Raw genomic sequence first — 17,948 nt, forward strand, 5'->3', positions numbered from 1 at the left:
AAGGGTCTCTGCTGAAGAGGCGCTACAAGCTATTTCTAGGTGCTGGAGTTGGATTGTGCAGCATTATATGAGCTATTGGATTGTTGGGAATAAAGCTGTAAGTCCATATCACAGAAAGCAAACCATCAACTCCAGAATCACCCCAAATCATCAACAGAAACTGCAGGATTCAGCAATTTCAAGTGCTGAAGGGATCCAAAAGTTTTAATTATAGATTCACATTGCTTACTTGCTTAAGAAAAAGAAGTATACAGTTATTTACATTTTCTCTACTTCGTGAATTAAATTTGATTTGAGTCGTAAGAAGCAGAGAAATAGGGAAACACATGAATCCAGTTTCAGTTTCTAGTTTTCATTGTACTGCATTTAGAATACTTCCTGCCCATTTGAGGTTTTAAGAGAGTCATCAAAGTAATCATGGCACTTCCTCTTTAACTTCATTCTCTCTCTTTACATTCTATGTTAATCATAGCGAAACTGAACCTTGGACTCTAAGCACGAAATACCACAATCCTTCAAGATCACTCTTCAGCACCTCATCTAGTCTAAATGCACCTCTTCAGCAACTCATCTAGACTATCACAATCCTGCAGATCACTCTTAAGTAATTGAATCCATATATATGTTAATTATGAGTATTCTAAAAGAAGTCTATGTCAATTATGACTAATGGTAACACCAATATAACACAATATCACTAGATATAAGTTCTTTCCCAAAATCCAAGAAGTGTTAGAGGTGGAATCAGTTTTAACATGGCACTTCAAAGCAGTAACTGAGAGATGTTTATTTTGGGAAGTACCAGTGCCTTTCTCTACTGAAGAGGAAGTTAACTTAACACCAGCTGATGATGCCTCTAACCTGAAAAATGAAGGTTCAATAACCATAGAACAATAAGGACAAAACAGAGAAACTACTAATGCATTACAATCATGAAGGAGTATGTAAACTCGCCTGCCCTTACACCTAGATGAGATAAATGAGGCAGCTAAACAGAAAATGTAAAGTCCCTGGGATGATTCCTCAATTCCTCAATCAGATTGTCGAACAAATAGGTGTGTTGTTATCATTAGACAAAGCTACTATGATCAAAACAAGAGGTTGTGAAGCCAAAGCTAGAGTAGAAGTTAACTTGACCAAAGCTTTACCGGATAGTGTTTGGGTTGGTTACGATGATGGAGATGAGGACGGTTACTGGCAACCTCTGGAATATGAGGGAGTACCAGACTATTGTCAATATTGCAAACATCAAGGCCACAAGGAAGTCCAGTGCAGAATTAAATCAAAAGTTATTTCCATCAATACCAAAACAGATGAGGAGAGACATGGACAAGGAAATTTCGAGCAAAGAGAAATTGGCAAATATAAAGCAGAATGCAGTCAACACCATGACAAAAATGCATCAGGTAAGGAACAAGGTACAACTAGCCAGCAAGCTCAAGTTAACGAAGAGGAACAATGGCAGACTCAACCTATGAGGAACAATGGAAAAGGTAAGATGGTTATGCAGGGAGGAGCCAAAACAAATACGAACAAGCAACAACCAAATTTCAAGAACCAAAACAGAAACAAACCTATCATACAAAGATATGTACCAGAGACTTTGGAACTAGAGGAACACAATCAGATCATAGCTCTACCTCTACCTGAAGCAAATGAAAAAAATATTTCTGTTTGTGAGGAAACTAACACTAATCCTGTCCGTGGAGAAGAGGTCACACCAAACTCAGAAGCGGAGGAACAGAACAGATCTTGGCATTGTTACCTGGGATGATTCTATCCACCTGGGATGGTAAAGTCCCTGGGATGATTCTATCCACCTGAAAATGTAAATAATCAGCCCATATACTCCAGTTATCGATACGACATAGAGTTAAGGTTAAAACATAGAAACAATACGTGCAACTTATGCATTCCAACAGGAAATATAATATAAAAAAAATTAAAATTATATAAACAGGAGTAATTCTAAAATATTGACAAAAAATATTATTACTCACTCTAAACAGAATATATTTAAAAAAATATAAGAAGTTTCTTCTTTAATCATCTGATTCCATCCAGTCCCAATCAGTATCATCAAACTCTTCTATAATTGCATCATTTGAATGTTGTGCATTAGATGGAATATTAACGACATCAACGGGTACATTGTTTCTTGAGCATCCAACGTCAACATCAGCTAATCCTCTTAAGGAACCAATGTCATCATTAGGCTCCCTCCAAAATGCATTTTCAATATTGGGGCAATTTTCTTCCTCTAAATTATATAAATCAACAGGGACTTTATTCCTTGCATAATAAACATCTTTCTCAACAGGATCCTCCACATAAAAAACTTGATAAACTTGTGATGCTAACACAAAAGGGTCATCTGTACTACATAATTTCTTAAAGTACACACGGGTTAACCCATATTCATCTATTTCATTACGAACCCAGTTGCATCTAAATAGTACAACACTAAAACAACCCCAATGATCAATCTCAATGATATCCTGAATAGCTCCATAATAGATAACCTCACCATCGATGGGATTTTGGTCCATAGAGCTAGCAAAGCTATCGGTTGTTGCTGATAAAGTCACTCCACTATTTTGAGTCTTGCATCGAGAATCTCGTTCTATGGTATGAAATCGATATCCATTAATGAAATATGCAGTATATCTTTTGGAGATCGCATTAGGCCCTTTAGCTAGCCATCTTACATAATCGGGCACTTCAATATTTTTAACTTTCTCAGCAAACCAATTGTTGAATTCCTGACTATGATTTCTTGCTCTTTCCCATGCATTTGATCTACTGCGATTACCAATTAAATTCTTATGTTCCCTGCAATCATGAATATTTCAAGGTCAATCATATCATTAAAAAATGAAGTATAGAATAAGTGTTATATAATTTATCTTACTCGATAAACTTTTCCACTTGTTCATCTCCAGTATTGAACAGAGCATATCGATGTGCTTCATAACATAACTGTGGATCCATGTGAAAAGTATTTTTCTTATTACTTCCAATTGGATGGCCTATAACAGGGAATATGGATGACAAATTTTGAGGGCACTCATCATCTACAATTGGTTATCTACTGAATCTTGTCTTCACACTGTCATGTAGGTATCTTGAACAAAAAATCAAACACTCTTCTGCGAAAAATCCCTTTACTATCGACGCTTCTGGACAAGATCGATTACGAACAAATGCCTTGTATTACACAAGTTCCTCTCAATGGGATACATCCAATGAAGATGAGCTGGACCCCCAAGCTTAATTTCATTCACCAAATGAATAGGCAAATGTGGCATTATATCGAAAAATGTTGGATGAAAAATTATTTCAAGCTCACAATTTATTTCAACAATTTCAGAGTTTATTTTTTCAAGATCTCTTCGCCTTATGAACTTACTACATATAGCTCTTAAAAAATTACCCAACCTAATCAAGGCCAATGAAACACTCTTGGGCAACGTCTTTCTAACATCAACCTGGAGCAAGTAATGCATTAAAAAATGAGCATCATGACTCTTGTACCCTGATATTTTCATCTCCTTCACGTGCACGCGTTCTGAAATATTTGAAGCACAACCTTTTGGTAACTTGGCATTTTTTATGACGGTACAAAATAAATTTTTCTCTTTTGGTTTCATGTAGAAACAAGCTTGAGCCAAACTCACTGTTCCATCATCATCTTCTCTTGGTTGTAACTCCTTTCGTATCCCCATTTCTTGTAAGTCATAGCGAGCATTTACATGATCCTTTGACTTTTTTTCCATTTTCAATAAAGTCCCAAGCAAACTGTCACATATATTTTTCTCGATGTGCATCACATCAAGATTGTGCCTCAATTTGTTATGCGCCCAATATGGCAATTCAAAAAAAATAGATTTTTTTTCCACGGACCCTTGTTATCCCAAGGTCTTTTCTTTTTGCCCTTTCCAAAAATATTGTTGAATTCAAGCAGCTCTTGAAACACTTCTACACCCGACAAAGGAGTAGGTGCAGGTCTATGTTCCTCCTTACCATCAAATGACTTCTTATCTTTCCGCAAAGGATGATCATGAGGCAAAAATCTTCGATGGCCCATATAACACATCTTATGACTGTGTTTGAGATATAGAGAGCATGTGTCATAATTACAAGTGGGGCATGCCAACCTCCCCTTGGTGCTCCATCCTGAAAGCATAGCTAATGCTGGAAAATTACTAACTGTCCACAGCAAGGCTGCACGCATTTGAAATGTTTGCTTTGTCTCAGCATCATATGTTTCTATCCCAGTTTCCCATAGTTCCTTCAATTCTGCAATAAGTGGTTGTAAGTACACATCTATATCATTTCCTGGAGATGAAGGACCTGGAATGATCATTGACAACATGATATATTCTGTCTTCATGCAAATCCATGGTGATAAATTGTAGTTCATTAACATGACAGGCCACGTGCTATGAGAAATGCTCATGGTTCGAAATGGGTTGAAACCATCACTTGAAAGACCCAACCTAACATTACGTGGATCTTTGGAGAAGTCGGGATGTAGAGAATCGAAATCCTTCCAAGTTTCTCCATCAGCAGGATGCCTCAAATTCCCATCATTAGGTCGTTCATTAGCATGCCATCTCATTGCAATAACTGTTTCAGGACACGTGAATATCCTCTGAAGCCTAGGCTTCAAGGAAAAGTACCTTAAAACCTTTGCAGGAACTTTAGAACTTGCATTAGTCAAGGCACGATTAGAACTTTTCCATCTAGAAGACCCACAAACAGAGCAATTATCGGCCTTTGCATTGTCATTCCAAAATAGCATGCAATCATTAGGGCATGCATGTATTTTATCATAATGAAGACCCAAATCTTTTATCATATTTTTAGCCTTGTTGAAAGACTCTGGCAGCTTAGCAAAGGGAAATGCCTCTTTTAGCAACTCTAACAAGTCTAAAAAGGCTACATTACTCAACCCATGCAAAGACTTAAACAAGTACAACCGGGTGAAACTCAGTTTATTGAAGTTCTCACACCCTGGATATAATTCTTGTTTCCCTTCCTCTAATAATTTAAAAAATCTCTTAGCATCTTCAGATAGAGCCTCTCTCATCCCTTCTTGTTGTACCGGCTCGCCTTCTACATTTCTGAATGTATCATGAAGTAATCCATCAATATCATCACGCATGTTAGAACCTTCATCATTATTGCTTTGACGAGGTGTAATTCTAGAGGAAAACCCTCCACCATGGAAAACCCATTCGGTGTAACTATCAACAAAGCCATTAACGACCAAGTGATCTTCCACCACATTTCTATAATGCCAATAGAGATTAATGCATTTTGTGCAAGGGCATAATATTTCATTTCCTTGGGAAGCTCGTTCAAATGCCTTATCAAGGAAATCATTCACTCCACGGATATACTCATCCGTCCATCTTAGGAGATGCATCCAACTTTTATCTACATTATCCATGAAAATCCTATACGACAAAAGTAAATCAACACAATTAACTCAATAAACCAAGGTACGTACTAATTTGACTTTGACCAAAGCTTAAAGGGGATGAGCTCAAGGAGTTACAAATAGTAAAGCAATTCTTGCATTGAGAAAGAGCTATAAAATCATTAGAGAAGAGATCCAATTCTTAGTATCAACGAAAGTTCAAAATAAACCACAAAAGGTGTTCACATGGCACATTTTTGATAAGTACAACAACAACAACAACAACAACAACATACCCAGTATTAACTTCTACAAAGCCATGATTTCCAACAAAACAAAGCCATGATTTCTTTGCATACACTATAAACAATCAAAGAACTAATCATTTATATTTCCAATTAATTTCCATTATTTCACATATTTTATTTTATTTTAAATGTGACAGCTTACTTATAACCGTTGATTATGTTTGGGATCGATCAAATTTTAAGTTGGTGATTTGTAGCGACTTTTGACCTAATTAAAGAACCCTTTGAAGCTAATTTATGTCTATACTGGCTGAGTTTATTATCTTTTTTTGGTTGTATTATTGTTTAATCACTAAGGTTTTATTATTTGTTAATCCTAATTTTAGTTTGGCCTTGTTCTACCTTTCTAACTCTAATTTCAGCCATTCTTGGCAAAACTCAAAACACAATTAATTTACTTATAATGGCATTTCCAAAGACAACAAGACTGGACACCTAAAGACTAAACAATGGCTTCAACATCCACTATATGTTATCAGGCCGACAACTCAGAGCTGAGAAACTATTTGATTATTAGAATAAAAATATCAGGATTGTGATAAAACATCAAAAGACCTCATTTTTCTTCCTTCTAAACCAATTCTACTGCAAAACTTAACAATAAAGAAAAAAAAGTTTCTTTCTTTATTAATCTGAAAGAGGAAAAACAAACAAATGATTAAATCTTTAACATTATAGGTCTCAAGAAACTAACACAATTACAAAAAGAAAGGACTATTGAATCTCACCAGTCCCAACAGCTTCTTAAAAAGCAGAAGAAAGGGATTCTTCAAACACCAAACTCGAGGAAATTGTTAAGGAAAAGAGAAAACAATCACCTACAAACAGAAGAGTTAAATCTTGGTTATAGTAAAAGCTTCAGATTGGAGAAAAGTTAAATCTTGAAGCAGATTTTTGCAATGAAGAAAACAAAGTTTCTCGGTAAGAATGAAGAGTCTGTTAAAATATTCAAGCTTCTAAATCTTATTCTTTTATTTCACAAAATTACACTACCAGAAAGTTGGGATTTATTTCTGCAAAAAAGTAACATTAATATTGAATACAGTGCTGCCTAGATATACATTGTTTCAAGTTCAAGTCTCTCTATGGTGAAATATCAGATGTAATGTAGTATCAACAGTTTTTAGAAAACACGCATCAAAAGTTATCCCTTATGTTTGTTGTCCAAGTCCAGCACTATTTCAAGGCTTTTAAAGCTAACCTATTGCCACATCACATCAGAGGTCAAGTATTGCAAGACCAATTGGGTACACCTGCCTTCAGACACAAGAGAACCAGAAGAATCATGGTTCCTCCACATCACACAAGCCCCTCTAACTCTCATGTATATGGTTTAGTGCAGAATTTAAAAAGGGCTAGGCCTAACTGCCCAGAAGGTCACAGCCATGAAAAATGGCACTACAAACAGCAACAACACCAGTTCACACTTCATACACCCTATCAGATCACCCCATAAACAGTCTCAACACAAAAAACCTCTCCTGGAAGAAAAGAAAAGCTTGAAGGAAATGCAGTTCACACTTCCTAAATGTGAACCTCCTCTGGCACTTCCTTTTCACACTCCTAGAACGTAGGAGCCCCCCCTCCTCCTTTTGGCACCTTAACCATTCACACCATCTTGAACCTGCCAAACACAACATCTCTGAAAAACATAGCAGAAATGCTCTCATTTTCACTGACACTATTTTCTGTTTTGCAGGTGGCCCCTCTAATGTTCTGATCCCTCAAATGGTATGGTTCTTGGGAGTGGTATTAGCATCTTGGATGTTCATTCTCCTAGAATCATACCAATTGAAAACCAACCATCAACTCTCCAGAATCACCCCAAATCATCAACAGAAACTGCAGGATTCAGCAGTTTCAAGTGCTGAAGGGATCCAAAAGTTTTAATTATAGATTCACATTGCTTACTTGCTTAAGACAAAAGAAGTATACAGTTATTTACATTTTCTCTACTTTGTGAATAAAATTTGATTTGAGTCGTAAGAAGCAGAGAAATAGGGAAACGCATGAATCCAGTTTCAGTTTCTAGTTTTCATTGTACTGCATTTACTTTATCTAGAATATCCAATTTTCATTCATATGAATTTCTATCTCACCTAAATAATTAGAAACTACAAAAGATGGAGGAACACCTCAATTAGATGCTATAATCTGTAGCAATGCATCCTCCTGCTCTAAAGTGCAACTCCACCAATACTGCAGGATCTCTCATGAATGCAGTCAAGGTCCTCTAATCCAGCTCCCATTCCTCAACATGAGCAACACCAATATAGCTGATTGCAGTCCACACAAGAACCTGCAATCACCTTTTCTTCATATATCAGGGATCATCAGTGCTACCCTGTCCCCAGACTCATCTCCAGTTGACACAAGAACCTGGAGACTGAGCTCCCTTTTATCTAACCTGTTTGCTCATTTTGCAGGTACATGGAAAAAACTAGGCAAATTGTTGTACTTTCAGTTAGTGGTATGGGCATCCCAGATGCTCATTCTGCTGAAAGTACACCAATTTCACCTAGTCTTCCACAAGTTGTTACACGGGTCATTGACACTTTCAAGATAAATATATTTTTCTGTATCTCATGTACATATCGTGCTACAGAACAACAACCACTTTGAGCTTCAAACTTAGAAGCATTTTGTCACTAGAAAAAAATCAAAGAATGGGGCGCAAAAGAAAACTAATAAAAATGCCCCAAAAAATGCACCCAAAATCACACATATTAAATTAATTTACATGTATTCCTTAAACAAAACAACAAACCCCATGAAATCTATACATGAAATCAATACAGATCGATGAAATTAAAAAGAGGACCACAAATCCAAAAAGGGAAAAACAAATAGGGAATAATACTAGGAAGAAATAGTAAAATAAAGAAGTAATTAAATTAGTAAAATAGAGGAGATTTACTGAATATAGCAAAACTTAGGATTTGAGATTTAGAGAATACCCATTTGTACCCTTATTTGACAAAAATTAAAGAGAACCCATTAAAAGTAGGTGAAAAACTTGAGAGAAAGAAAGTACCTGTGATTTCACCCGCTCAAATCCTAAGTCTTGGAATGATGTTAGTTTCTTTGTTTCCTTGGAGTTTCAGACGCCAACAAATTTCAGCAGACGCCAACAAATTTCAGCAGACGCCAACAAATTTCAACAATTTATCCGTCGAGCAGTCGAATATCACCAAAAAGGTTTTATGCAATTTCGTTGTCTCTAATAGAGAGATTGAAATATGGGTTTTCTTCGAGCAATCGATGCTGGTTTAACAGGGGAAGAAGGTGGTCTTTTCCATGGTGCTTTGGTGGAAGTTTTATCGCTGAAAGACGGTGGAGATTTTGGTCGGAGATGTGGTGGAGACGCGTGATTTTGGGGTTTGGGACTTTGGGGATGTCGACGACTGCTAATAGGTAAATAGGATATGGAGTAATTAAATTAGACACTTTTATATTTTTATTTTTCTAATTAATTAAAAAAACAAAAATTATTTTTGTTTGGCGGGTTTAACAAAATTTTAGGAGGGAATAAAAAAAAACGTTGCGTTATCAGTTTTTCCCAAAATTCCGTTCTAAACAGTCCCATTAAAATGTGCTATGGCAACGGTTTAATGTCAATGGTAACGATTTTATATCAAAAGTGTGCTGATATCATCCACATTCTACGAGAACGGTTATAACCGTTGCTATATGTACTCTATAGCAACAGTTCTATAACCGTTACTAAGAAACTGTTGCAATAGGCTCATTTTCTGGTAGTGTCGGGATATTCTATTACCTTGAGCTTAATTAGACTGTAAGCCATTCACTCTACATAATATATTCTCCTAGCTCAAGGAGGCTCGAATATATTCTTCATATTGGTTTTTAAAAATATTCAATTTTGATAAAAAAAAATTAGACATATTATTGGTGATTCAACACTATAATAAAAAAGGAAAACCAACAGCATTTTTCAGCATTTGTAATAGCATAATATGAGACAGAATCCTCTTTTAGAAATAAAGATGCTTTTCCAAAAAAGACACTCCTCATTCTCACAAATTCCACATAAAAAGTAAAAATTATGCAATTAATCAAGCATTAAGATGAACAAGAATTATGAACAGACAGTAAACTTACAGGGTCTCATAATAATAATATCTTAAATCCTCTATAACCTCCTAATAGACATGATCCCTTCGAATTCATGTGGATTTACTACGGCATAGCCTAATGCTAAGGTACGGGATGTAACACTAAGCAAGGTTAAGCATGAACTAGACAGAACATGTAAATGGAATAAGTCCTCTGATGCTCTATCATGGCTAAAAGAACATCCCAGTAGCAATAGGAGAGGACTTGGCTATGGGACCCCTGCACCTAAGTGGGATCCCAAAAGTAAGTACATCATACTTCTTGAGAACAAAATCTACACACACTGTGGTAAGACAGGTCACTACAAAAGTGAGTGCACTGCAAAAGAAAAGGCCAGTCGAAAGAACAAAACTTTTGTTCAAGGGAAAAATAAGCTGTCAGGATGGGCTAAAAAGAATCTAATTCACCCTTTTGCCTATAGAAAGGGACCCAAACTAGTTTGGGTTCCTAAGACTAACCCCAATTTCCTTTTGCAGGTCCAAGTGAAGGGGAGAAGCCAAATATGGTACATGGATAGTGGCTGCTCAAGCATCTGACTTGAAGCAAGAACCATTTCCTTCACTTGAGAACCTAAAAGGAGGTAATGTCTCCTATGGAAATGGTAAGAAAGGTGAGATCACTGGGGTTGGAAAGGTAGGTAAGACAGACTTACACTTCATTGAGAATGTCTACCTGATAAATGGCTTGAAATATAGCCTAATCAGTGTATCACAACTATGTGACAAAGGTAACCTGGTAGCATTCACCTCTACCAAATGTTTTGTGATAAATCTTACCACTGACAAGATTATTCTGCAGGGAAAAAGAGTAAACAATATATACATTGTGGATCTGTCCACTATTTCAGAAAATGAATTCACTTGCTTAATTAAGTGTGTTGGACAATGATCCCCTCCTTTGGCACAAAAGACTTGGACATGCAAGTCTAAGTCAACTCAACAAATTAGTCTCCAAGGACCTGGTGATAGGGCTGCCTAACATCAAATTTAAGGAAGACAAAGTTTGTGAGGCTTGTGCAAGGAGGAAGCAGGTAAGATCCTCTTTTAAATGCAAGAAAGTGGTAAGCATGACCAGATCGATGGAAATGGTTCATATGGATCTCTGTGGTCCAATGAGAACATTAAGCAGAGGCGGTAAAAGATATATGATGGTGCTTGTTGATGATTACTTTAGGTTTACTTGGACATTGTTTTTAACATCTAAGGATGAAGAATTTGACATGTTTACTTCTTTTGTTAGAAAAACTCTGAAACAACTAGGTAATCAACTTGCATCAATCAGGTCGGATCATGGAACTGAATTTGAAAATGCTAAGTTTGCTGAATTTTGTGATGTGCATGGCATAGATCATAATTTTTCTGCCCCTAGGACCCCACAACAAAATGGAGTAGTTGAAAGAAAGTATAGGACACTTGAAGATATGGCTAGGATTATGCTTCTTTCTAGTAAACTGCCCCATAGCTTCTGGGCAGAAGCTGTAAATACTACATGTTACATCATAAATAGGGGCATGACTAGACCTCTTGTAGAGAAGACTCCCTATGAGTCACTTAAAGGGAGAAAACCAAATATATCCCATTTTAGGGCTTTTGGATACAAGTGTTTTGTGCACAATAATGGAAAGGACTCCCTAGGTAAGTTTGATCCCAGAAGTGATGAGGGAGTATTCTTGGAATATTCTTCACATAGCAAAGCTTATAAAGTGTACAAAAAAAGAACTATGTGTGTAGAAGAAAGTGTACATATAGTTTTTGATGAAACTAACATTCTTTCTGAGACAAGAACATGAAGATGAAGCTATTGGGCTGGTAAAAGGTTTAAATGAAGTCTCAGCCCAAGCTGAAGCTGCACCAGAAGAAGGAACAGGTGATAGAACGGGTTCTTCCATACAGGGCAGCCTGACAAGGGGACTGAACAAAGAATAACTGAATCTAACATCCAAATGAAACCTGTTCATGAGCCTAGTCCTCAGCAACAAAACATAGGAGAAACATCAAGCAGAAACCAGTTGGTTGTGACACCTTACAAGTATCAAAGTTCTCATCCCATTGAGAACATAATTACTGACCCAACTTCTAGAATCAAAACTAGATCTCAATTAAAGAATCTTTGTGCTTTTGATGCTTTCCTATCTCTTATTGAACCTAAAAATGTTGCTGAGGCTTTGCAGGATGCAGACTGAGTAAATGCAATGCAGGATGAACTCAATCAGTTTGAAAGGAGTCAAGTTTGGTATCTGGTTCCAAGACCCAATGACAGATCAGCAATTGGCACTAAATGGGTCTTCAGAAACAAACTTGATGAAACTTTTACAAGGAACAAGGCAAGGTTGGTAGTTCAAGGTTATAGACAAGAGGAGGGCATACACTATGATGAGACCTTTGCTCCAGTTGCAAGGTTGGAAGCAATAAGACTCCTCATGGCCTTTCATGCACACATGGAATTTACTCTTCACCAGATGGACGTTAAGAGTGCCTTCCTAAATGGCTACCTAAAGGAAGAAGTATTTGTCAAACAACCTCCAGGGTTTGAAAGCAAGGAGTGTCCGGATAATGTATACAAACTGGACAAGGCACTCTATGGACTCAAGCAGGCTCCTAGAGCATGGTATGAACGACTATCCAAATTCCTGCTTGAACATGGCTACAAGAGAGGTAAAACTGATAGTACTCTATTCTTGAGGGAAAAAGGTAAGGATCTTCTAGTGGTACAAATATATGTTGACGACATAATTTTTGGGGCAACCACTAAAAAACTTAGTAAGGAATTTGCTAAGTTAATGGGGAGTGAATTTGAAATGAGTATGATGGGTGAGCTTAACTTCTTCTTAGGCATACAAATTAAACAAAACTCAAATGGAACCATTATCCATCAACAGAAATATGCAAAAGAATTTACTAAGAATTTTAAAACAGACGAATCAAATGAAATAGACACTCCTATTGCAACAGCCACAAAATTAGACATAGATGAACCTGGTTCATCTGTTGATCAGAAATTGTATAGGGGTATGATTGGTTCACTTTTGTATCTTACTGCTAGCAGACCTGACATTTCTTTAGTGTAGGGCTTTGTGTTCGATTTCAAGCAAATCCTAAGGAATCCCACTTGAATGCTGTCAAGAGAATATTGAGATACTTGAAAGGCACTACTGACCTTTGCCTTTGGTATCCAAAAGGTAGTAACTTTAATCTAGTAAGATATGTTGATGCTGACTATGCAGGTTTCCTTGTGGACAGGAAGAGCACCTCAGGTATGGCACACTTCCTTGGTTCATGTCTGGTGTCATGGGCCACTAAAAACCCAAATTCAGTGCCCTTATCTACAGCTGAAGCTGAGTATGTTGCTGCTGCTTCTTGTTGTGCTCAATTGCTGTGGATCAAAGAGCAGTTGATGGATTTTGGTATTGAAGTTGGTTGCATCCCTATTTTTTGTGATAACACAAGTGCTATTAGTATGACTAAGAACCCGGTTCATCATAAGAGAACTAAGCACATAGATGTTAGACGCCATTTCTTAAGGGACAACTACGAGAAAAGACTGATCACTATAGAATTTTGTGCTACTGATAAGCAGATTGCTGACATTTTTACAAAAGCACTGAGTAGAGAAATCTTTGAAAGGAACAGGTTAGAACTAGGGATGATTAAGATCACCTAATGAAACCAGTTCAGAATGCACAATGAAAAAGAATTAAAAAAATATTTTTGGTTAGGAAATCTGGAACTTCTGTAAATATCTAGATTAATTTTTGCTCAATTTGATACTGTAAATAGTATACTCCTGTGCCATGTGTTGAAATGACTCACTGATCTCTAACAAAAAATTTTCTATCTTGGCAAATTGAGGCATGATCGAGAGGATTCTTAGTGAAGAACCTGGTTCATCAGTACTGGTTCATCTGAATAACGAGGTATATTTTCTACACTCTGCACAATTAGAAATTTTAATATTTAATTCATGAGAAGAGTCCTACCTATGTTCAAAAACTTCAAAAAAACCTATCCTTTTGAGTTTGAACCAGTTCCGTTTCAATCAGACTCCTTACAATATAAAAATGCCTAGAATCTACGGAATCTTAACCACCCATTCAACCTGAAATTTCAGAGTGATTTGACTTCTAATTGACTACAGAAAGCTGCCATTGGACATTAATTAACCCTCTTCCTTTAAAATCCATCATCATCATCACTGCCACTCTCATAATTCTCAAAACCGTCAATTTTCTTTTGTTCTCTACTCTTCTCTCTTCCAAAACTCAATTCAAAAATTCTCTTCCAGAATTAGCGAAGATAACCAACCCCCAAGATAACCCAGGCACTCCTCCACCACCTACCCCCTCCGATTCCTCCACTACTCCTCAACCCAGCACAACCCCCCAACCTAGGAAAAGGAGAGTGAAGATGCTTGCTCGCAAAATTGTGGCTACAGGTACGCTTTCAAAGAAACTAAATGCAAAATTAAAGGCTAGTCAAGCCCAAGATTTTGACAATTTCTAATGGTTCTTTCAAATCTGCGTATGAGGGGGAATGAACTAGGTCTTCTGATTCTGAGCAGGCAATATCAGTGCAAAATCCCCCTTTTGAGGTACGTTCTGTTCTAGTTGAAAATTTGGACAATCGTTTTGTTTTGGTTGGGTCTATTATGAATGTCGAAATGCCTGAGTCAAGAAGGAGATGAGGTAAAAATAAAAGAGAAAAAAGAAAAAGTGAGTGAGGGTGTGGGCAGTAATGTGAGGGGAAAAGGGAAAGAAATGGCTGATTCTTCACCCACCTCTTGTCACGACCCAAAATCTAACCTTGATCGTGATGACGCCTATCGTGTTACAAGGCAAGCTTATTCCCAAAATATTACTACTAATTTGATTATAAGAATTTAATAAAATATTTCCAATAATTTAATTCCTGATAAACTAAACCAACTCTAGATATAAATAATATAAAATACGGAAAACGAGTCCCAAACATCAGGGTGTCACTAAGTCATGAGCGTCTAAAACTATGAATTGAGATATATAAACTGTCTAACTATCCAAAGAAGAAATGATGAAAGGAGTAACAAGGTTCTGCGGACGCTGGCAGCTACATTGCAATCTCTACAGATAGCCGGTCTGAACTCAACGAACTCACCTGGATCTGCACATAAAGTGCAGGGTGTAGTATGAGTACAACCACCTCAGTAGTAACAGAAATAACTAAGGAACTGAGTAGTAGTGACGAGCTGGGCAAATAGTCCAATTATTTATTTTTCACAATTTTAAAAATAACAGGAATAAACAGGTAAATTCCATAACTCAGTAAATGTCACAAAGAAATTTAACAGATAAATGCAGCAACAACAAAAGTAAATGCAACCTCACAACAATGTCACTCCATCACTCAGCACTCGCACACAGCACTCAACACTCAACACTCAATACACTCAACACTCTGCGCTCACTGGGGGTGTGTACAGACTCCGGAGGGGCTCCCAAATCCCAAACGCTAAGCACTGACAACTCACGTGCTCCCATATCAATACTTGGATCCGCACGGTCAACTCACGTGCTACGCGGACAACTCACGCGCTATGGTATCAATACCTGGACCCGCACGGTCAACTCACGTGCTACGCGGACAACTCACGCGCTATGGTATTAATATTCTCACAACCAGGCCATCATATCAATACCTGGATCCGCACGGTCAACTCACGTGCTACGCGGACAACTCACGCGCTATGGTATCAATACCTGGACCCGCACGGTCAACTCACGTGCTACGCGGACAACTCACGCGCTATGGTATTAATATCCTCACAATCAGGCCATCGGTCTCACTCAATCATGTACCTCACTAGCCTCACCATCATCAACAAATAAGGGAACACAACCCACATCAAGTATCACAGCATATTAGCAAATAATAGAGAGTGAGGTAAACATATAGAATAATTTCTATGACTGAGTACAAATAATGTGAGCATGAATAAAACCTAAACAGGATCTCTAACATGAAGGCAAACAAGTTCAACAACAAGTAAACACATAACCACATATAATAGCCATTAGGCCTCACAACCTCACGGGACGGACCAAGTCTCAATCCCTCGCGGTGCACACCCACACGCCCATCACCTAGCGTGGGTATCACCACCAAACAATCACATGATATCTATTTCTCTGGGTTTATACCCTCAAAGCCAGAGTTAAAACTGTTACTTACCTCAACCGCGTAAAATCCTACTTCGGGATGCCCTCGTCTCTGGACTTGGTCTCCGAAAGCTCCCAATCTATCCATAATTAGAATACTACTATCAACATAGTCTAAAGAATCGAATTCCACAATAAAAACTACAAAAATAGGCCAAAAAACGGAAACCGGCCAAAACCCGACCCCCGGGCCCACGTCTCAGAACCAGTCAACAATGGAAGAAGCAAAACCCTCGTCCTCTCCCGAGTCTAACCATATAAAATTTATCAAAATCGGACTCCGTTTGGTCCCTCAAATCCCTACCTAAAACTCTCCAAAACTCAAACCTTAACTCCCTCAATTTCACTTTGAAATCATCAATCAAATTCCAAAAACGAAGATGGATTCATGAAATATAATCAAAACCGAGTAGAGAACACTTACCCCAATCCATATGATGAAAATCGCATCCAAAATTGCCCAAATTCGAGCTCCCCAACTCAAAATATGACCGAAAGAACAAACCCTAGTTTTATATATTTTTCTGCCAGCTATTCTGCCTCGTTTCTCATGCTAAACGATCCCGAAACTCGTATTTTATGACTCCAATGGATTCCTTGTGAAATTTTAATCAAGTTAGGCTTTTGAATCACTCAATTTGACCTTATAATGAATGAGATATGTAGGTTTTAATATTTGCAAATAGTGCAGATTTTTAAATACGCTGCTAGTGGCAATTTCGTAATTAAACTGAAAAATCTGGCAACCTAATTCTTAGTAAAATGACCATAAAATCCTCATACGATGTCCGAATTCGACGATTCTTTTTGCTACAGGTCCGTAATCACAATACGGATCTAATGCTTCAATCAAAAAAAATCGGAGCTCATTTGTTCAATATGATATCATTTATGCTTGAAGAAACGGCGTCGAAACATAAGAAAAACGAGCGCAGCACAACCCAAACCTATTCAAAACTCATCCGAGGCCCTTGGGACCTCAAACAACAATTCCAACAAGTCATATATCACTACCCGAACTTAGTCAAACCTCCGAAACACCCAAAACAACACCAAAATACCAAATCAACCTCGAATTCAAGCCTAAGAACTTCTAAACTTCCAACTTTTGCCAATTCAAGCCTAATTCTACCACGGACCTCCAAATTATATTACGGACACACTCCTAAGTCTAAAATCACCCAACGAAACTAATCGAATCATAAAAATCCAATTCCGAATTCTTTTACTCATAAGTCAACTTCCGGTTGACTTTCTAACTTAGCTTTCTAATTAAGAGACTAAGTGTATATTTCACTCCAAAACTACTCCGAACCCAAACCTACCAACTCGATACAACTCAACACAGCTGAACAACATATAAAGAAATAGAAATGGGGAAAACGCGGCTATAACTCTCAGAACAACTGATTGGATCGTTACAGACTGTAACTTTCACACCTCCATAACCTCTCCCCATGATCTTCCCCAATGATCCCAATTGTTAATATCATGTTTAAGACAATTATTTTGTAAGATTCTATTTAATAGTATAAATAGATACATGAAATGTGATATGAGATACACGTGAACACTTGCCGAAATGAGATAGTTATCTCTTATTCTCTTATTTGCTTATTTCTCTTATTTAATATTACTACTTTGAGCTACTATGACGACCCAAAAGGGTCATCACCTGTATTCCTACTCCCTCTGTACTTCTGAGGCCCTGGAAACCTCATTTGGGGTTGCCTCGAGTTGTGTGCGCAGTCCGGGCGTGTAGCCGGAAAAGTTTAAATATGAAATTTTGTGAGAAAAATTGTTAAATCTTGGTATTTAATTGATTAAGTTTGACTTCGGTCAACGCTTTGGGAAAACGGACCCGGACCCGTGATTTGACGGTCCCGGA

General features: G+C 37.5%; 1 protein-coding gene across 1 annotated transcript; it reads right to left on the minus strand.

The window, feature by feature from the left end:
- Positions 1-3,844: 3,844 nt before the first annotated feature.
- LOC109213833 lies at positions 3,845-7,057 on the minus strand. The gene is made up of 3 exons (XM_019377671.1): positions 6,991-7,057; positions 5,722-5,785; positions 3,845-5,462 (listed from the first exon to the last, which is right to left on the minus strand). The coding sequence occupies exons 1-3, from the start codon at positions 7,055-7,057 to the stop codon at positions 3,845-3,847; spliced, it is 1,749 nt and encodes a 582-aa protein (XP_019233216.1).
- Between the last annotated feature and the right edge of the window lie 10,891 nt (positions 7,058-17,948).

Source organism: Nicotiana attenuata, unplaced genomic scaffold (genome assembly GCF_001879085.1).
Source record: "Nicotiana attenuata strain UT unplaced genomic scaffold, NIATTr2, whole genome shotgun sequence".
Taxonomy (NCBI): Eukaryota; Viridiplantae; Streptophyta; class Magnoliopsida; order Solanales; family Solanaceae; genus Nicotiana; species Nicotiana attenuata.